Source organism: Galleria mellonella, unplaced genomic scaffold, assembly GCF_026898425.1.
Source record: "Galleria mellonella isolate WM207_F2 unplaced genomic scaffold, CSIRO_AGI_GalMel_v1 utg270, whole genome shotgun sequence".
Classification (NCBI taxonomy): domain Eukaryota; kingdom Metazoa; phylum Arthropoda; class Insecta; order Lepidoptera; family Pyralidae; genus Galleria; species Galleria mellonella.
Window position 1 is genome coordinate 3,504,914 of NW_026442062.1, and position 22,110 is coordinate 3,527,023.

Below are 22,110 nucleotides of genomic sequence, written 5' to 3' on the forward strand. Positions count from 1 at the left end.
CACTTCCCAGTCACGCAGACGAAGTCACGGTTAAAAGTTAGTAGGATATTATAATGTTGTAAAACATTGAAGGTGCTTTGCACGCTTAAATAACTTTTCCTTCTAATAAAAAAACCACTTATAAATAACCACTTTAATGTAGGACGCCATGACAGAAAGAGAAGCCATGTTACATTTTCAATGTTGCCAACCTTAGGCACAAATATTTTTTAATATACATACTACAGATATAATTAATTTAACAATTTGTTTTTAAATTTTATAATATGATAAATCTGTAAGTATGTAATTATACAATACTTACAAAATTACTGTAATGTTGTAATTATTCCAGTATTTTATATTTTTTTTACAGTAATTTTGTAAGTAATAAAAGATAATTACATTTTTTAGATGGTCTAAATGTATGCAGAAATAGTAGTCTACAACCAATCATACGGCTAGAAGACGAGATCTGCGAGTTTGATATGATAAGTTGTTGGTTTATTGAAGAGATGGAGAAAAAACTACTATATCCTGTAAGTATTATCATCATCGTAACATCAGCCGTTAACTGTCCACTGCTGAACAACAATTGGCAGGCAAGCTGACAACTGTAACTAGGCATTTGGTGAGATTTTAAAAAGAATGTTGGTGCCCATCCCTCGACCATTATGTTCTATTAGTCGCCTTTTGCGACATCTACAAGAAAGGAAGAAGTTACCTATTCTATGCTGGGACCACACATATATGAAATAATTACTGCCTTGTTGTTCTTTTCATAGACTTGTAATCCTTATCTATATTTATTATCATGCCAAGTCTGTAGGTACTAAACAAAAAGAACCGACTGCCAAAAATCTATATCCCTATTCAAGAAGGATTACAGTTTACCATCAGGTGGGCCGTACTTGTTTACAACCTTAGTAATATAAAAAAAATACACATCTCATGTTTCGTCCGCTTGAATTATTATCAACCGAGTTCGAGTCGCTTCAGATCGAGTCGTTGGAAAGTATCCACCTGCTCTTTATTTTTCTCAAATCGACTATGAATTTAAAATATTTCTAAATATATGCTGTGTTATTGATGTTTTTTTTTTATGAACATACAAACACCAGTTGCCTTATAACTCGACCGAGGAAGCAATAAACTCAGTGAGCCGGGCGAAGTATTACGGCGCGATGCACATTAATCGGAACTTCAGTGAAGCGCTCGCCATCAGACTGCGGGACAGCGACGCCAATGATGATGTCATCAAGGACAGTAATATCGAAGTATGGATAGACACCAGCAGTGAGTATTTTTTTATATATGGAAATAAAATTATAATTTCTATACATTTATTTAGTAATTAAATATTGAGTATTCGATTGGTGAGGCTGAAATCAGGTCAGTTACCCCCTTGTGACGAATTCATCAGGTATTAATCACAGTTGTTGCCTGATAGATCACGTAAGTCTCAACATTACAGAGCTGATGTTGCTAGCAGCTGGCCTCATTGCTATCCTACTGACAATTCTATTCTCTCTGCAGTCCTGAATATTGTATCCTATCCATATACATAGAAACTCTTCACACTAGAGGGCACTACCCTCACACGAATTGTAGCAATAATTTTTTTTATTTATTTTTCAAGGCATATCAACGATATACGTATTAAATACATTTATATAAAGTTAAATTTGATACAAATCAAAACTCAAGTACTATAACTAATAATTGTGCTCAGTTCCAAGTAAATTCATCACGATTGGCTAAGTGACCTGCTTTCACATCCTCACTCATCATCTCTCACTGGTGCGCCGTCAGCATATTCCATTAGCGCAAGCTGGTTTTTTTTTATGCGTGAAAATGGCATATTTAACCCCGCCTGCGCTATCGGTATACACTAGCGGGGTACCAGTGAGTGGTGATAGGTGAGGATGAAAAGACAGGTCAGTTAGCCCATTGTGACAAATTCAATGATAAATTGATCTCGATAGTTTCCAGGGGGAGCCGCGTGGAAGTCGACCTGATAGGGTTTATTAATAGCAATGGGGACTAAACTAACAATTCCTTTCCCCCGCGCAAGCTGGGTTTACCATTCCATTATCATAAAAATTCTTATAATAGACTTATCTTTTTTTTTAAAAGTTATTTATTTTGAAATGAAGTTATCAAAACAGAGAAGCAAAAGTTTATATGTTATTTACTCTGTCTTGTCTAAAATCAATTATCAGTTTTGGTTAGTTTTTGTACTTAAAAAGCGAAGATGTATGGAGTGTACTCGAGGAAAAGGCCCTTAACATTTTATTATAGGTATGACCATTTATTTTATATCACAATTGTATTGTTATTATATTTAGTCTAACAATAAATGTTTAATATTGTTGAATATTAAATTTAATAATTAAAGGAAATATTAATGCACATTTTATCACATTCAGACTTTCAGATATCAAACTTCATAAAGACGCAAATGATGAAAGCTTACAAGGACTTCATCAAACGAACTATGATTGCTTGCGGCAAAAATGAGGGTATAGCACAGGTAAGAAACAACATGTCACTGGAATTATTTGAAAATTTACATTAATTATTAAATCTCGAATTTTGATTTGATTTACTCAAATCATAATACGACAAATTTCATATAACATGCCGATGAAACGAAGTACAGTGCATATATATACGGAATAAATCGTAATATGATTCGTGTAAAGTGGCTATTTTAACCAATCCACAATGTCAATCACTCATACTGATTAAAATAAACTATCCCCTATACAAATATTTAAAATTATTTATTTGCCTATCGCTTTACTATGTTTGAAATTGTCATGATATAATATTTAATGAAGTTATATGTTGTGCGCATTATAATAAATATTAATATTATACCTATACGTATATAATTGCATCTATTCAGCTCATTTATATATCTATATTTTTATTAAACTGCACTACATATATTTACTTTCTTATTTATAAAAACTTTAAACATCTACAAAAACTATTTTAGTTATTAAAATTTTTGTTGTGTTCCTTTTGCACCAATTTCTCGATTTAAAAAAAAAAAAGCAAAATACTCTAATCGGTAAAATAAGTTTATAGATGGTTGTAGTTTTTCTAAATAAGAGGGTTGCTCAATTTAAGCTTAATTTAAATTTGTATTATTTTATTTATATTATTTTACGTAAGTGATGAATAAATATGCATTTCGTTTATTCCTCATTTACAAATGTAAAGTTTCAGACTGCACCTGATGTCACATTGTTAAGGTAACATCCTCAATCATACCATACAATGCCATTAAGTTATATATATTTACTCTATACGCGCAGGGTGTGGGTAACAGGGGGTCTACCATGAAATGTAATTCGGAATTTTCATGCTCAATTTCGTGTTTTCGTTCATACCGAAGTCGGCCCAGTAAATGAAGCTTAACATTTCATTCGTCATAAATCCTACCATAAAAGTCCAAAGGAACGTTATTTTAAAATTTTCAATACTTTTAAACAGCATGTATTATATAACTTTAATATCGAATTTGTATTTCGTTCGGCACCGAAATTTTGGAAAACATTTCATGGTCGGCCCTCGGGGCGCAATTTATGAAGACGTAATTTATGAAATTTCAATAGATCAGAAGAAACAATCAATTGTTAATAAATACCAATTATTATTATTAGATTCAGTTTTGACTCCAAATATCTTACTTATATAGAAATAGTCTGTTTCTGTAGAACTTAATAGAAATGTAAACAAACTACTAATTAGCCTGACTATAGACAGTCTGTTGATTTCCAATAGCAGTAGAAATAAAAAATCGATTAATTGATGGAATGTTTTGATTTGTTACTATTTCCATTTATTTTTATGATAATTTCAACTCTGTTGAATTTCCATAAGTTCTATTGTTCCTTTGCAACAAAAACTCGAATTCGAAAAAATCAAAATGTCAGTGGTCACCCGCACCTTGCTCCAACACACGGAGATTATTTAGATGTAACATATTTTACGTATACATATACAAAATTTTATAATAATATAAATTTAACTAACGTAACATTTAAACACACAAAAATATTATAAAACACTGTCTTGAATATTGTTTTAATCCGTATAGTAGTGTTCATTTGCAATTGTATGTGCCAAATGTATGTCTATAAATTTATTAAAATTTATTACTTCAAATATTATTCATTTTGTATTAGACAAACTCTTTTGTTTAGATATAAACAGATGTTAAACACGCTTCTAGACAACTACCCTATATTGAATACCTGTCTATCGCCAGTTTAAGTTTTTTGTGGTAAAACGTTGATTGCTACAAATATAATATTTTAGCTAACTATAATTTACTACTATCACCCCAATATTAGTTTAAAGCACAGATAATATAATACTAATTGTAAGTCATGGACGAAAGGTTACCTTCTTACAGTTTTTGTCTGATTAATATAAACCTATACTTACAGGTGACTCTGAATGATTGAGAATAACTGAAAATGTTTCCAACACTAATAATACGATGTATAATATTAGTTTCATATTGATATTTGCAGCTACCAATAAAGTTCCACAAGCCCATCTATGGAGAGAACGACGCACAATTCCAGAGTTTCATGGCACCAGGTATTATGATCACGTAAGTATATATGATATTGATTCATTATACAGACAGACAAACATTCTAAAGATTATTGTTTTGGCTTCTACTGGTCTTATTAAGACCCTTAACATAAATTTTTCTTAACCACTCATATCACTGGTACAGACATTTTTTTTAATGAATGATAATAGAATGGTAATCCCACCTGTGCTAACGGTATACGCTGGCGGGACACAAATGAGGGATGATAAGTAAGAATGAAAAGACGGGCCAGTTAGCTCATCGTAATAAATACACCTGGAATTCGGCACGGTGTTTTCCAGGGGGGGGACCACGTGGAGGTCAACCTAACAGGACATATTGTTAGCAATGAGACTGGTACACATTACTAATATCCCCCTTCCCCCACACAGACATATTAGTAAGATATGTATATATATTTGTATATAGATTTCTCGCGAGTAAAGCCACGGGTTACAGTTAGTAAATTATGTTTGTATCCAACCAGGATAATATTCTTCCTGTCTGCGGTGGTGACCTCGACGTTGATGATCAGCGACAGGCTAGAAGGCGTGTGGGAGCGCAGCGCGGTGGCTGGCGTCAAGCCCAAGGAGATGCTCAACGTTCACATCATATTGCAGTCCGGAGTTATACTATTGCAGGTTTGTTACTCTTTCATCATCATCACAATTAAATTTTCTATAATAAATATAAATAATAATCTCCAAAAACTGCCATAGGAAATTATCTCGGACCATTGAGGATTTCTCTAAATTTCCAGACAATTGAACTCATCGTTCCGTCTCGTTGAGAGTTTTGATCTTAGTGGAGATTTTACACTTCAATGAATTTTATATATATACGTACATAAGTACTTTTTTTATGCGACTTAGAATAGCAAACAAACTGGCGACTCACCTGAAACTGTATCTAAAAAGAGTCACAGCTAAGTTTTTGTGAATTCTTCTCAGCAGATAACGTCATTACGAATCCAGTAGTAGAATCATAAAAAGGGACAACACAAAAAAGCTTGTAAATCTATCTTCAATCAAAAATATTGTACAAAGATCGAACCCGCAAAATGAAACAATATACTAAACAGCTACACAATCATCCTAAAATAAAAAAAAAAGTTTGTAACAATAGATGTTTGTTAATCTTTCACGCAACATGTGAATTTAATACACGAATTCGTTATAATCTAACTAAACATATAAGATACTCTACATATTTGACGAAATTCGCAATATCACTAGTTAAGTCTTCATCATCATCTAAACCTGAAAAAGATTGGTTACCGCCATTAGGCTTTAGAGATGTCTTAAGAGAGACGCTGCTGCCCATCCCTCGCCCTCCCTTAGTCGCCTCTTACGACACCCACGGGATAGGAATGGTATACATCCTTACTAGTATAATAAAATTGTAAAAAATATAATTCGGAAAAAGAAAAAAAAATAATTGAAGGTTCATAATGAAATCAATCAAAACAAAATATTTTTGTGTTAATCTAATATCGAAAAACTATTAAAAACATGATTGAATTTTTTTTTATTACACGGTCCACCTGATGGAATTGGTTATAATCATGAACATAAACATATACTGTTTCGCCCATGATACCCCCATGCGTTGCCATTCCTATATATTTGTCGAAATTCGCAAAATCACTAGTTAAGTCTTCATCATCATCTTATCAGCCTTTAACTGTCCACTGCTGAACATAAGCCTGGATACGTGATATAAAAATCTAATATCTATGCGTAAAATAACATAGCAAGCCAAATACTAGCTGTTGATATAATTAATCATATTATTTACAGACAATAGAGATGATGGGTCTAGCGTTTTTGGGTTATGGACTCCATTCCCAAGGATCGCTCCTGACCTGTGGCATCCTGCTGTTCCTGCAAGGACTCTGCGGAATGTGCTACGGATTCCTTTTGTCCATATATTGTGGTAGTTACACCATGTCCTACTTTGTCGCCACAGGAAGCTTCTATCCCATGATTTTATTGTGTGGTTAGTATAAATTCATATATTATTTATACATATACTGTGTGAAGTCAATATCATTCGATAGCATTATTTAAAAAAATTGTTTTGCCAATGCCGATTCTGAGACGCTGTTCCTCTAAGCCTATCATTTAACCTAATATTTTTATTTGATAATATCTCGAAATTATTATTATATATATGGATCATCGTCATTATCATCATTATCTCAGCCATGATCTGTCTACTGCTAAACACAGGCCTCCCCCATAGACTGCCATTAGAAACGATCCAGAGCCACCAGCATCCACTGACTCCCTGCAATGCATTTGAGGTTGTCACTCCATCTAGTGAGGAGGCATCCTACACTGCGTTTGCCCGTATGAGGTCGCCACTCAAGAACCTTTCTTCCCTATCGGTTGTCGGTTCTTCGAGCTATGTGACCAGCCAATTACCACTTCAGCTTGCTTATCCTTCTTATATGAACCACAGTAAACTGAATTTATAATAATTTTGACATAATAATATTTAAAAATTTACTTCATATTAGGCTTTAGAATAAAGATTTCGTTATAATATCAAATTGAAATATTAATTTTAGACATAAGTTTAAAAAAATTACGCCTCAAAATCGGTCCTATTGTATCTGAACATTTCTTGCAAATGTACTAACAATATATTGGACTCATGTGTTTTTTTGGACAATACCTAAATTCAGTTTAACTGGTAAAACTCCCTTAAAAATGTTGCGTAATTGGTTTTTAAATCACTTTATATTATATTTTTATAAAACTTAGAATGGCAAATATCAGCCTGACACCCCCAAGTGGATTATGGAAAGTCATAAATGTTATTTATAAATATGAAGAGCACAATGGACGTGGAATACACCATGGCATCCATTCGTTGTCAATCCTGACAACTAAAATACACCTCTTCAAACCGAAATATGCCGTAAGCGTAGCTGATTGGCAGCAGAAATAGGCGGGACAAAAGTACCCAAACAGACTCACTTACATGCGGACGAAAGTAAAATATGAATATCAAGCATTTTCAATTAACTCCACAGGTATCCTTTGGCCCTTGGAGGGCATGTCGACAGCGTTAAGATACATTGCCCTCACTTTGCCCTTCACAATCCCCTCCAAGTCCCTTCGGGATATCACGGAAAAGGGGTACTCCATTGCCGACCCATCGGTGTACCATGGATTCTTGGTGACGTTAGCGTGGATCGTGATAACGTTGATGCTGTGTCTAATCAGACTGAAATATAAGAAAATGTAATGTCTAAAGACTTTAAATTTGTATATAGAATGGTAAATTGTAGATAAAATTGAGTGTAATTCCGAAATCAGCCAAAATCAAAAATCAGTATAAAGATCATTGTTTCTCGTAGATTTATTTATAGATTATTTGCTCTATTTGCAGAAAATAATCATTAAATTTTTTTTTTTATATAACTGACCTACCAGTGAACATGACAAATCAAGCAATATTATCTATTCTGTAATAAATGACGTTATTTTAAAATTGAAATAAGTAGATAGGTATTATTAAAAGGTAAAAATCATAAAACCGCATAGCGTAGAGGTTACGGGTTTAAACACCGCCCAATTCGAATTTATTCAATCGTGATTTTCATATTTTAATAATAAATATTTTTTTATATACATTTTAGTACATAGACAACATTAATTTCAGAAACACGCTTATTTTTATTGGCAGTACCTAGTAAACTTCTTAAATTCTTATTCAATAATGGATACAACAGATTCAATTAAATAAGAGGTATTTTAAACTTTTAAACCCAAATCAGTTATATCAATTCTTGTAATAAAAAAATTTGCCAAAAGCATTTCAAAATCGTGCCAAATCTTATTCACTACCGTCTTTACCGTGATATTTTATAGTGTGTACGTAAATATAAGTACTTTGTGTGAAACTAAATAAATTGTGATCCATTATCCTAACATTTAAAAAAATAATATGTGCAGCGTACGAGCACAGTAGGTATAGATAGTAATAATTAAAGATTTTGTTCCACCAACACGAGTACCACTCTAACAAATTTAGTATGAAACCAAAACAGTAATAAATCGTATATATTGCAAAACAATCATCAAAAGCAATACAAACAGTAAAAGGAGAAAGAGATCAGCTACTCACTGCTGGCGGATGCCGGGCGTAGCCGTCTCGTTCTAAAATGCATTTAGCAGCGAAAACGTATCTATCTATATGTTCATATACCGCATATCTAAGTGGTTAAATACTTTAGAATATTGTACATGAACATTACATCCACACTATGATCTATGTACCTACTGCTCTTGATACCGGAAAAAATGGTAGTGAAATAAGTTGCGACAGCCACAACGATAGCATTTACAATCATTTTATATGTATATATATGATGGTATATTTATTTAGAAAACAAATTAAATGAATCCCAAGTGCTCGTGAATTTCACTACTATAAGCCCTTAAGTTAGGTTATAAAAAATTGAGCAAAGCTCTATCGGGTAGCATGTATATAGCTTACTACATTATTTAGATATAGAATATAAAAGTTTAGAAATAAAATGATCTTAGAGTAATCCTCTTATTTCACTACAGTAAGGAACTACAGCAGAATCGTAGTCAAATTTATCTGTGGTCAAATAAAACTTATAGAGATAAGAAAATGGTATTACGGATGGAATGGATAATAACATAGGTACCTACGTTAAGTTTAGGGAACAGGGTGAACGATTCTTCGTTTTCTTACATATCAATAATTAAATATTGTATCCCACAAAAAGAAACTACTTCAATTGTGACAAAATCAGTTATTTTGATTTAGAAACTAAGCTACTTAACCGATATTGATATAATTTCTATGAAAACAATCAGTGAGTACTTATATTTTTTTCTCAGGAAAAAAATCCAAATCGGTTTAGAACTGACGGAGTTATGAGGTAACAAATATAAAAAAATACAACCAAATTGAGAGCCTGAAGTCGGCTGAAAGTAAAAGAAGTTTTAAGCTTTGTTAAAACAAATTCAATTACACTGTAAAATTTGTTCTACCGCTGGATAGAGTTCTTGACTTTTTATAGGATATTGACTTATAAAACTATGCTGATTAGGTAACTTGGAGGTTTTATTTCTCTTTAATGTATCATATAATATTACGGAATTCTTGGGGATAAAAAAGATTTGTGGTTGTGACACATAATATTCCTATTTCATCACCATACGTGATTATCCCTGAGGCAAACTAGACGTCTGCCTAGAGGCGTGAGGTTACAAAGAGGCGCGCACACGGAGTTTTAAAACAAATAAAAAAAATGTGTTAATCGAACTTCCCTACACAATATTAAAGATATATTTATACAATTTAGTCAAACATTGACATAGCCTTAAGAATATGCGTATCGACGGCAATCAGCAATTGCAGTGGTGAAAAAATTTTTACCTCTAGTATGAAAATGTATTTTTCTAATTTTTTTTAACAATTGTTATTGAATGTGATTAGTATCAATTTTTAAATCAATAATTCATAACTTCAATCATCAATGTTTACTACTACTAGTACCCATTAAAATTTATAATATATGGCCCACTAGAGGGGCGCCGATGAGGTGCTCTTAACATTTAATCCGCTTCTGATTGGCAGTATATTACTGCTAGTAACTTAAAGGATGAGTGGGCTGTATTTTACATGTGTATTAAATGACTTGATTATAGTTATTCACAATTGAATACATTAAAACAATGTTCAACAAAATTAGTATTTACTATTTTAGTTGGTTTTTAACCAATTACCAGTTATTTTGTCACTACCGTCTAATGTAAGGTAGATAAGTACTCGCGTGATACAAATTGTGATTTGTGAGTATTTATGAATAAAATTTTAAAAACTGTTATAAACTTTGTTTTAATTGCTTCTGATAGGATTATTTTAAGTTGAAAAAGGTAGGATTATCTAAATGTTTGCATAACAGAAATAATTGGATGCCTTATAGCACCGTAAGTACTAATAAGAATTATTTATGACGACAGTAAAATAATGTTTCCTTCATCCTATAACCTCGTATCCTTTAGACATAACCGTTGGGAGTAAATCATTTCCGGTTCGGTTGCTCGTATTCATGGACCATATTGTCACCTGTGTTCGCTGAGGATGATGTCACATGTCGTCCTATAATAACAAGATATAAACTTTTCTTATGAAACTTAAAATAGAAAAAGAAGTTGATATATTACCTGATGAAAAATGGTAACCATTGCATAAACAGTACCATGGATATTACAGAACATATTATGATGCCCATCATATCCTGATGATGATCATACGTTGCCTTTCCCAAGAACTTATGTTATCTATACCCCGTAATTTCACTGCCATTTCCTTCAAACCGAAACACAGTTATATAAGTACAGCTGCTTTACGGCAGAAACAAGAGTGGAACAGAGGTTACCCATGCAGATGACTTTTGTATATTCTTCCTCCTGCTCCACGCCTACGCTCTTTACTCTGGTCCATCCATTTTTTTATGTGTACTACGTACACGTGGATTACAGAAGTAGGGAAATAAATACCAAAAGCTAAAACATTACCAAGTTAGACCTCCAGAAAGATAACTGTGAAAACTATCCAATTTGGAAAAGTAGTACTTGCAAGTAGTGCTTGGAAAAGTAGTGATGCCAGAACAAACATACAGACAGAAAAAAATATCGTTTTGGCTTCTATTGGTCTCATAAGGAAACCTCAGTTTTTCTTTTACGTATGTTTAGACATTATAATAAAGAGATTATTATAATAACCTGTGATAGACTATCATAAAGATATATACAAAATAAAACTGCAGAATCAGATATAAAAATTTATATTATAGGAAATATTTTTGGATTAAACAACAACATTCCGTAAAGAACCCGCAACTCCGCTCCGGTCGCGTCATGGCACATCGAATGAATTTTAGCAACAATCGACTGACAATTTGCACCCGTGGATCCATTAGTAAACATTATTACATACATATCTGAAAGGTTACACGACTGCATGTCTCATGTAAAACAATTTCTATGGTGTTCATAAAATGCTTAAAAATTTATCCACTACTTAAGTACAAGTGGGTGTAGTATAAAACATATTAATTTATATAAATACATTGGAAGGCGAATACTAACGCCAATATTCTAGAGTTACATTTCATTAATTAAAACTTGACATTTGAATTGAAAATATTTGATAATCATTGTAAATATAAACCATATATAAATTTCCATATATTGTTACTAAATTTGAGCCCATATATTGTTATTTGCAAAAATTTTTTTAAACACTAATATGATAACAGAATCATCATTTACACTGTTATGATATGCGAAATCAATACTAAGAAACGAAACGTTAATATAATGCTCAAGGAATTTCGAACTTTATCACTTTTTAATAAGGCAGGGAATATCCCAGCAAGGGCAGTTACGCCGGAGAGAGCGCGAGTTCAGCACGATAGCACAATGTTTCGTTGTCAACAACCGGAGGTCGTCTGTGTTCCGGAAAAAGGTCTAACCAACATACAACTTGCAAACCTTATTGCGATATCACATTTAACAAGCAATCCGTTGATCCCTTGATACAGGAAAGAAAAAAAAACTGATTTTATGTATTCACTGCCTGCATTTTCACAGTTTTTCCTAACTATATACTAGACTTAAATAAGACGTTGACGCTATCTCGCTCACACACGCACACATCTCACTCACTCAATATACACGTCTCATTTACCTCTTTCGATATTTTACATCGACACTATCGGGAGGGGGACTTAGTCAATTCCTATATTCCTATTATTGCTCGTTCGAAGCAATTATCAATTATTATAGGGTAGCTGCAAAGGCATATTTTTAATTATCACAATTTAAATTCACAGTAACCTCTCAGCTTTAGTTGCAAGTAATAACACAAAAGGAATTGACCGGGTCCCTTCACAGAAAAAAAAACTAAAACTTAACACATACTACAAAATGAATCAACATGAAAAAAAAAGTATTACAGAGATTATTGTTAATTTAACAAAAGCCTGAATCATGCGTGACCTTTTCATACGAGCAAATCGGGTACTGTGTTAAAAAATGACATACCTAACGTATTCACAAAGGCCGTACACGAAATAATTACAAATTTCATTTTATATTGTTGAACATAATTTCACGATATTAAGCTTAACACAATTAAAGTACAAATATATATAACTCTGTACATTAATTATACGTGTTGTGACAAAATATTCTATATTTATATCAGGCCTCCATTCGTACTATATATTTACATTTTACCATTCTGTTTAAGCTTTCTTATACAAATGCACATTGAAAACGAACTTAATCACAATTTTACGTAAGTATAGCCGTTTCTGGTACAAGTATCTGACAACACTTAGACGCTAGCCCTTTCTCACATATGCAGTTAGAGAAAGGCAGCATGAATTTAGTGATAACAGACTTGTGTGAGAGAAACGGCAATTTGCCTAATCGCAGTTCTATAACTTTTTATATGGTAAGGCATCGAGTTTGAACTTTCAAAATCATTATATCGTTCAACTCTCAATACCGTAGAGATATAGCACAATGATATCCAATCGAGTGCATCTCACACTATAATACACACAACTCGTCTCACATTAATACAATAAAAATTTACAAACAACCATTGCTACCGACATATGTGCGAATTCATAAAACAAATATAAAAAAAAAATAGATAATAATAAATAAAGAATGATTAACAAAAACACTACATATATAAGGCACGAGCCTGGAAATTAAAACCAGAATGTATGCGCTTGCGCGTCGATTACGTATCATAGTGTTAGGAACGCGACACACTTCGCGAATGTAACCTAACTCTATTCAAAGTCATTTTCAACCGATTTCAAAAAGTCAGTCTAAACCGATTTGAAAAATTATTTTTCATCTGAATGGATATAACTTACAGATTGGTCCTATAGAAATGTTATCCAAATCGGTGCAATAGTTTTTAGATCAAAATAACTGACTTTGTCACAATTAAAGTCGGTTTTTAGTGGGACACAATCTTTAATTATTATTAATTATAAGACCTTTATTCAAACAGAAAAAAATTACTCATGTTTTAATTATAATATCATTGTTAAATAGATGATAAAAATTATTAAAATTCTGTAATGATTAAGAACAATTGTATACTACTCGGGAGAAGTAGTCATTTTGTACAAAATACTTAACACAACTTTTACTAATAAAACCTACATAAATGTAAAAGTAAATTTATGATCAATATTTTATCATTGGATTTCCATAAAAAATCAATAGGCAATTTAAAATTAAATGGATCATAAGTGTAAATGTGTGCATATATGATAATTAAACACTCCATTAGATGCGACATTCGCCAAGTGTGCCCCAAACCTAACGAGCACGGTTATCGTAATTCTAATAGACGAAGCTAAGGTAAAAGGCGGTAACTTAATTTGTTTATCGACGTCAACCGCCTGTTCGCTTGAATCAAGCTCGTTCCAACTTTATTTTGATCGACTCGCCACTATTTTTTAACAATATTATAAAACCGACATTTAATCGATGCCTGACTGTCATTTGAACTCGGATTGATATATTGTTTAGAAACAGCCTGTAATCTCGTAGGAAGAGAAGCGATATTACATCGCCTAGACTTTACTACCCTTATCGATATATTACTTTATTATCGAGATCTCGATCAGTTATGAATTTATCCGATTATTGATAATTGAAAATCATATTATCCATATAGTCTTTAATATTTTCAATTTAATAGCTACAGAATCTCTTAATTCAGAAATTCAACACAAATAAATATGAATATTATCTGTTAGCTCACATTTCTTGTATATGTAAACTATATGAATAAACTTTCGTTTTTAACATTACGGTGGAATTGATCGTGTTCAAAATAAAAATTGAATACAAAAATTGACATCACACATAAATAAACATGACGTTTTTTACAATATTTTATTCAGTTAATACCAATTTTTTCAGGCTTGAAACTTGAAATGTATTAAGTAGATACTATTTTACATAAATATATATACATTTTAATAATTATTTTGTGTGTATGAAACCGACCAATTATCATAATTTCGTAACATTACTCCAAACGGAGCTAGTTATGCAGAAAACAGTAATTTGACTATTTTCTACATAGCTAATTGATTTTTTTTTTTTATTTTGATTACATTAGACAAAGGAAATAACGGTCATATTTTACATTTCAAGCAACAAGCTGATGTCCATTTGAATCCTAACTAATCTCATGTGACAATGTAAGCATCACTTATGTGGTTAAACAATAAATACTATCGCTTAGAACCTTAAGTATGAAAAGCGTATATCAGAGTTAATTAACGGACTTAGTTTCTATCTAACTAAATATATTGCGTCATATTATATGGCAACTTTATAGCATATGGTGACATGGTTTATAATTATTTGCACCAAAAATATAAACTGGCAGAATACAACACATGATTACTTCGTACTGATAAATTTGTCAACAATAAATAATAAATTTTGAGGCAAGAACCAAGTAAAAAAAAGCATTACAAAACTATAAATAAATACACATAAAAGACATCTAAATGTATTGTTGTAAACACCAATAGTATGACCACAGAATACGACGCAATACGTCAACAATACTGCGATGGTAGCCGTCAATAGTGACTTGAGCGGAGCAAAGCTATAATTTGTAATGTAAAAAGCATAAAATATTTCTCTCACTTGTGAACCAGACAACTTTTTTAAAAACCGCGTAACGACTTACGTAATCGATTTCAAACAATTCTTTTATTAATGCATCCCTCTCTTCTAATGTACAATACAGAAAGTAAAATTCGCGCGGCTACCATACCTCGACTATATATATCAGTATTATTATTGTGTATAAGACATTATTTAAAACAGGTGTACCAATAACGTTCAAAACATGTGCATTATGTATTATAAAAAATCGTTATGTATAATGTATACTTTGCACATAATTTTAGTATATTTATAAGTTAATTTTAAAATAATAATAATAAACCACAAAACTTAACTACAACTCACAATGTTAGCATTTATTTTGGGAGGGCCCGAATTGGACATAAGTGTTTGCCATACGATTTGCTCTTTCTGCCAACCCTATTGACGGCTACCGCAGTTTACACGCCAAAAGTAAGGAGGACATCAATTCGTTCTATTTATAAAATTGTACTTCCTAAATTCGCGTCGTAATGTGGAAGATAACACGCCTATGACGTACTCCATCTCTGTCGTTAGCGGTGCGAGTGAAAAGGAAGACGCAAGTTTTTACGCCTGCTTTTTACCTGCATACAGTAGTATTTTTTACTAAACCATTGTCGTTAATTTATTCCCCTAAGGCGGTGGTTTAAAGCATTGGATGGAATTCTTTTCGAATCTCATATCGATATATATAGATGTTTACGCGTAATAAATTAGCAGTAGCATTGATCAGACTATTTGCAAATTCAACATAACGCCTATAGAGAATTAGTCTTTTAATCCAATGTAGTCCATATCCCATAAAATATGAAGTATACATTTTGAAATTAAGTTACGCTTGTCCGCTCAGAAGGAAGAGATAATATGATGGGATACACTCCAAAACCATAAATATAATAAACATTTGTAATGAAATATATTGTTGTATGGTCAGAGCATAGAATGAGCCACCATTTCCTTTCCCGTGGGCATTGTAAGAGGCGAAAAAGGGAAATTAGTGGTTGACGAATGGACAGCAGCGTCCCTCTTAAAACATCACGAAAAGCCTAACAGCGGTTGCCAACCCGCCAAAGTGCTAAGTGGGGCAACTACTGGCAAAAATCTCCGTTCTGGGAAAGGCCTATGTTCAACAGTGGACAGTTAACGGCTGATATAAATGAAATAAATTATTACACATAATTACAGAAGCGACATTCTATGTATTAAGACAAAAAAAAACCGTGAGTATTCGAAATTTAAACAAAACACAACATAACTATCATATTTATATGGGAGATAAGGACCAAACTGGACAATTACAGTCTCCAACCGAAGCAGATGAACATTTCGCATAATCTAATAACACAATGCGTTTTAACTATTTTGTAGTACGCGCACGTCTGTTGCCAGATGTACGTCATAAATAGCACTCTACACACTCGCCGAGACGAATCGTCGAATGTCTTTGGCTAGACCTATCTCTTATATGGCATCACTTAAAGGATCACTCAATTAAGATGGGCGCATATGTATTTGGATATTATTCATTTATGAACTACTTTATATAATAACATAAACAAAAATTTTTGAATATAGGAAATACTATTTTAAATAAAAATCAGTGTGCATTATTAAAGTTCATCTGAGTGTGTGGCGAAGCTCCACGTGAGCGTGTGAGACTAGATAAAACTCTGCAAAAATAGTGATATCTCGCCGAATGTGTAGAGAGCGCTTAAGACTGATAAGTAGTAACCCCGGCGACAGCGTGCTAGTCCTCGCTTACCTAAGGCCAGTTATCTATGCTGAGGCGCTGGCCCGCTAAAATTTGTCTTGGAAAATAAAGAGGTTATTCGTCGCGGCGACTGCTATGATGCTCTCATGGGGGTGCCACGCTGTGTGGAGGATCTTTTTGTTGAAGTCGAGACAGTCGACACTTATTTCGTCCTAGGAATATGAAAAATTCTGTTAAGCTTGTTTTGTACATAACTTGGAATAGCAAAGCATATTACATTTAATAAAAAAAAACGATACTAAAATAAAAAACGTAATCTCTAAAACTACAATACACAATATTTGTATTGAGTAACAACTATAACTAGGTCAATATCATTGAATAATCTCATGGTCAAATTGAATATCACTTGAAGAACAAGTAAGAGTTCTAAATATTAGTATAGTCTACTCCAATGGAACAAGCAAATTTGTTGAAATTGGCACAGAAACACTTTGTAAACAAAATTAGTAACAATTTTAAACATTGTTATAAATTGACATTATTATTTTAACAAATCGAAATATACAATCAATTAATCGACATTTGATTTGTGTCACTCACTACTGGCCATCAGTAGACTGTCTTATGATCAAATCGATTATTCAGCTTTATACGTTCATTATATATCATTGAAATAGACGACTGTGGCTGTTTGTGTAAATGCATGTGAATATGCAAGTGAACGTAGGTTCATATACGAGAATACAAGTGCGCGAGACCACGCATGTAACAAACATGGACTGACTGCATGGCATGCTCATGCACTACAAGTACACGTAAATCTCTGTTATGTCCATGGTACTGCTCATGTCTATGGGCGACGGTTACCACTTTCCATCAGGTGGGCCGTCAGCTTGTTTGCCATTTTAAGCAGTATAAAAAAAATCACTGCTCGTGTGTGGAGGTGCGTGCGTGGGCGTGCGTGTACGTGCGTGGAGGTGCGTGTAAGTGCGTGGAGGTGCGTGTACGTGCGTGGAGGTGCGTGTACGTGCGTGGAGGTGCGTGTACGTGCGTGCGTGGGCGTGCGTGGGCGTGCGTGGCCGTGCGTGCGCCGTACCTTCTTCCTCTTGGCGGTGGCGGCGACGCGGCGCGCGCGCAGCGGCTGGCGGGGCCGCGCGGCCGCCTCGCGCGACGCCTCCAGCGTGAGCTCGCCGCGCCGCCCGCCCGCGCCGCCCGCGCCCGCCGCGCCCACCACGCCGCGCTCGAACACCCTGCACGAACAATGTCTCCATTTACCGTCCAATATAAACGTCGCACATTTCACTTCACTGTGAATAGCTCTTTATCCATACTAAAAAAATAATGTGAATGTGAGTTTGTTGTATGAAATTTGGTATACATGTGATGAAGAAGAATACATAGGCTGTATTTATATCGGTCAAGAAATATATTTAATTTGAAAAAAAAAACTGCCTTAACAATATTATTCCTCTGTGTTAGTCATGTTTGAATACAGTTTTGTCCAGGGGGAACCACATGGAGGTCGACCTAATATATTGGCATATTGCTGGCAATGGGGTTGTCAAACGCCATTGCTAACAATCCCTTTCCCCCTACAATTTTGTACTGTGCATTTTTATTATTAACTGATCTGCCACACTTGTTGCAGCCACTACCGCCACCTATCATGTTTATCGAGATAAAACAATCCTAAAAAAAAACACAAACTAATAACGAAATTTCATCATCAAATCTTGATTATGATAGTGCAATAATCACAATAGTCAAATGTTGTGTAATTCTAACAAAGATACCTTATACTGAGAAAACTAAATAAACTTTTGTCAAATACGATATTCTTAAGAAATCTGATTTTCTTTTACCTAAAGAATCCATTATAAGAGCCAGTCATGAGCCGCTGATCGTCACCGCTCCAACAGCATTCGAACTTGTCGAAGATACAGTCATTCTCGTACAACGAACACAATTTAGAGCGTAGATATTCGTGCACCTGGGTAATAATATAAATTTATTAATTAAATTAAATAAAAGCGATTAAAAAACCAAAGCGATTAAAATGTATAAACCGAATAAATTTATCATAACAATCTTTAGTAGTCAATCTGAATAAATTGACAATGTTGCTATCGAGTAAATTTTGTAATTTTCATTTTTTTTTTTAATTTGTATAATTTAAATCACAGATTCTCAGAACAAATCACAGATGTTTAAAATATAAAATAAATATTGTAAGAAAAAAATCTATACTTACAGGATATGTCTCTACTGGTTTTGTCTCCATTCGGAGATCCCATACTTTTAAACCTAAATAGTCCCTCGACATCATATATCTGCAAAGTAATAAATTTAATTAATTCGTAGATCCTATGACTTACATTTTTATATTACAATAAGTAAATAATTAATAAATACATAATAATTAATATGTTTTAATACTTTATAAAGACATAAATAAAATAATAAAAAGATTATTTTATTTATGTTTTTATATATTTCATGCATGTAAAAAAGTACAGAATAACACAGCATTCAACAAATACTATAAGCAAAACTGTTTTCGTCACTAAACATTTTTTGATAAGCTTATAACCCAAGTAGGATTATAATTCCATTATCATCCATTGAAAAAAATAAATAAGAAACCAAACCGACCTGCCAGAGTTGCTCAGCTTGACATCGCTAATAGAGGATATGATCTCGGAGAAGAACGACCGAGCATGAGGATCCTCGGGTTCTTCGAACAGTTTCGCGTGGCGGTCACACAGCGCCGCCGCACGCATGTCGCACAACCGGATCGTACCTGGATATTAAACTTATAATAAACCTATTAAGTCAACTATTAAGTCTTTTGTCTTCTTGTGCGCTAAATTCTCAATTTGAAAAAAGTGGCAAACACTAATAGGTTCGTTGTTGTGTCGAGGTAAGTTTTATGAAAAAGGTGTTGTCTTATTAATCAACTTCGATTGACGATTCTGCATTCAAGAATTTGGGCAATTCTTTTTTAAAACTGAATTCTCATACTAATATTGCCAAAAAGAAAATTTCATTTTTTATGAAAAATTATTGTTCACAAACTACATTTAGTTGCAATATCTATTTAATGTGTATATGTTTTATTGTATTCTGTCTGTTATGAAAGCCTGAAATATATTATATTATATTAAAAACAGTCTATACTCACCCTTACTACTAGAATATACAAAGAGATTACATTCAGTTGGATGAAACTCTGCAGCAGTAATAACCTGAAACGAAATAATTTGAATATAAATAAAATATAAAAAAAGTTGTTTTATTTCAAAATTTCATATTTTGAAGTTGTCTACATTGGTACAAATTTGAATAAAATTTGGCAGATATATAACTTAATAACCAAAGAAAAGTATTATCGGTCTTGATGGCATATATTCTTTATTTCTTTTTTAATATACAAATCTTTACTAATATTATAAATGTAGAAGTCAGTTTGTTACATCATAGCTCCTTATGGCATAAACCAATCAGTATGAAATTTGGTATACATGTATTATCTACGATGATGAAAATCATAGATTACTTTTTATCATGGTAAATGAATATATATCCCAGTTAAACGGACGAAGTTACAGGTAAAAGCTACTAAAATCATAAAAATAATTACCTCTGTGAGCTCCTCCATATTGGCTGGCTTGATATCCACTATGTTAAAGCTCTGATCAGTTATTTCTAAGTGCCAGAGGTTGATTCGGAGGTCGTCAGCAGATAGGTATGTCTCCTGATCGGAATTGAGCGAGATCGAATTTATGTGGTAAGTGTGAGCATTCGCGAATATTCTCCTAAAACAGAAATAATAGCTCATTTACCACAGATACTATCTACTATTTTTTTTTTTTATATAATACCTTAAATTTAAGAAACATGACAAAAACTGATAATGAGTTATTGCTGTAGAGAAAGTGCTTTATAAACTACAAATCAGAAGGATATTTTATTAAAAAAGTGGAGTATCAAACTAAGTTTTTTTAATCGTAAATGCTTAATAATATGTATTCTATTGTAACTTTATTTCTATGGTAAGATCTTAAATTATATAGATAGCGTGTCTCCATAGAAATGCTTCGAAAAAAAGCCAGTCATATTTTTCATACAATTTTGCGTGATGAATGTTTTCTTTACAACGTCCATATTTATTTTGTCTTATAAATTCTGCATCTTTTTAATGTGTAAACACTAATTTTATTAATTAAATATAGATACGTTAAGATACATTAAGTGCGTAAGGATATAGAACACTGATAAAAAAAACGAGTCAGCTAATTTTAGAATTAGCTGACAGAAAGTTGACCCATTTTTGAGACTCGATGCTCTATCTATGTAATGTAAGGGTAAGATGCACACCTACCATGGAAATACAAATGGTACTACTGTTAATACTAAAACTATGCTACTACTGTTCACAAGTGTCCTCCTCTGCTGTTATAAAGTGAATAAAAGCTCTTTGAAATTCGCAAGTACGTCTTTAAACTTTTTCACATGTATCACAATTTATAATTGTCATTGAGATTATTCGACAATATTTCATTAAGATACAATATAATATTCCAATTTTGTATATAGGTCAAAATCAAAATCGAACAGTCACCACCAGACAAAATAATCACTACCTCACGATAAGAGAGAACTAAAATGATAATAACAAACAAAACTATATGAAAGCAATAAATATTAATGAGAATAGCAAATCCTTCTTATCTGTTAGTAAATAAACACGAGAGTGTTTGATTAGCAATCCACATGCAGATAACTTGAGCAAACGTTTCGATAAGTGATATCGATACTCCACAATATTATTCAAATACAGATATAATAATAATGAAATATTGAAGTGCCAGAAACCTGCTCTAATTTTTATCAATCACCAAGTCTCTCCACAAAAAAAAATTAAATGTCATGAAGCATGACAAAATTTACTATTTAAGTAGCAATCTTACTATTCTTATTTTAAAATTAATAAAAATGCACCGACGGATGACGAGGTGCTTCGTAGACAAATTAGATTTAAA

The 22,110-nt window shown here is 32.8% G+C and overlaps 2 protein-coding genes across 7 annotated transcripts in view; one reads left to right on the forward strand and one right to left on the reverse strand.

The window, feature by feature from the left end:
- LOC113514263 (ABC transporter G family member 23) overlaps positions 1 to 10,476 on the forward strand; it is a 50,636-nt gene extending 40,160 nt beyond the window's left edge. Inside the window, exons 10-16 of the mRNA XM_026898300.3 lie at positions 394 to 518; positions 1,101 to 1,275; positions 2,409 to 2,512; positions 4,530 to 4,612; positions 5,085 to 5,238; positions 6,397 to 6,595; positions 7,638 to 10,476. Of these exons, the coding sequence (XP_026754101.2) occupies positions 394 to 518; positions 1,101 to 1,275; positions 2,409 to 2,512; positions 4,530 to 4,612; positions 5,085 to 5,238; positions 6,397 to 6,595; positions 7,638 to 7,852 (1,055 nt within the window). The 3' untranslated portion in view covers positions 7,853 to 10,476. The remainder of the gene's footprint in view (positions 1 to 393; positions 519 to 1,100; positions 1,276 to 2,408; positions 2,513 to 4,529; positions 4,613 to 5,084; positions 5,239 to 6,396; positions 6,596 to 7,637) is intronic.
- Positions 10,477 to 11,419: 943 nt separating this feature from the next.
- LOC113514194 (protein phosphatase PP2A 55 kDa regulatory subunit) overlaps positions 11,420 to 22,110 on the reverse strand; it is a 44,105-nt gene continuing 33,414 nt past the window's right edge. For 5 of the 6 annotated variants that reach the window (XM_026898195.3, XM_031908143.2, XM_026898197.3 and 2 more), the window contains 7 exons: positions 20,709 to 20,883; positions 20,250 to 20,313; positions 19,721 to 19,868; positions 19,320 to 19,398; positions 18,931 to 19,058; positions 18,165 to 18,318; positions 11,420 to 17,277 (listed from right to left, as the gene is read on the reverse strand). In XM_026898195.3, coding sequence (XP_026753996.1) covers positions 17,152 to 17,277; positions 18,165 to 18,318; positions 18,931 to 19,058; positions 19,320 to 19,398; positions 19,721 to 19,868; positions 20,250 to 20,313; positions 20,709 to 20,883 — 874 coding nt within the window. In that variant the 3' untranslated portion in view covers positions 11,420 to 17,151. The remainder of the gene's footprint in view (positions 17,278 to 18,164; positions 18,319 to 18,930; positions 19,059 to 19,319; positions 19,399 to 19,720; positions 19,869 to 20,249; positions 20,314 to 20,708; positions 20,884 to 22,110) is intronic. The other variant, XM_031908142.2, reaches the window with a different exon arrangement.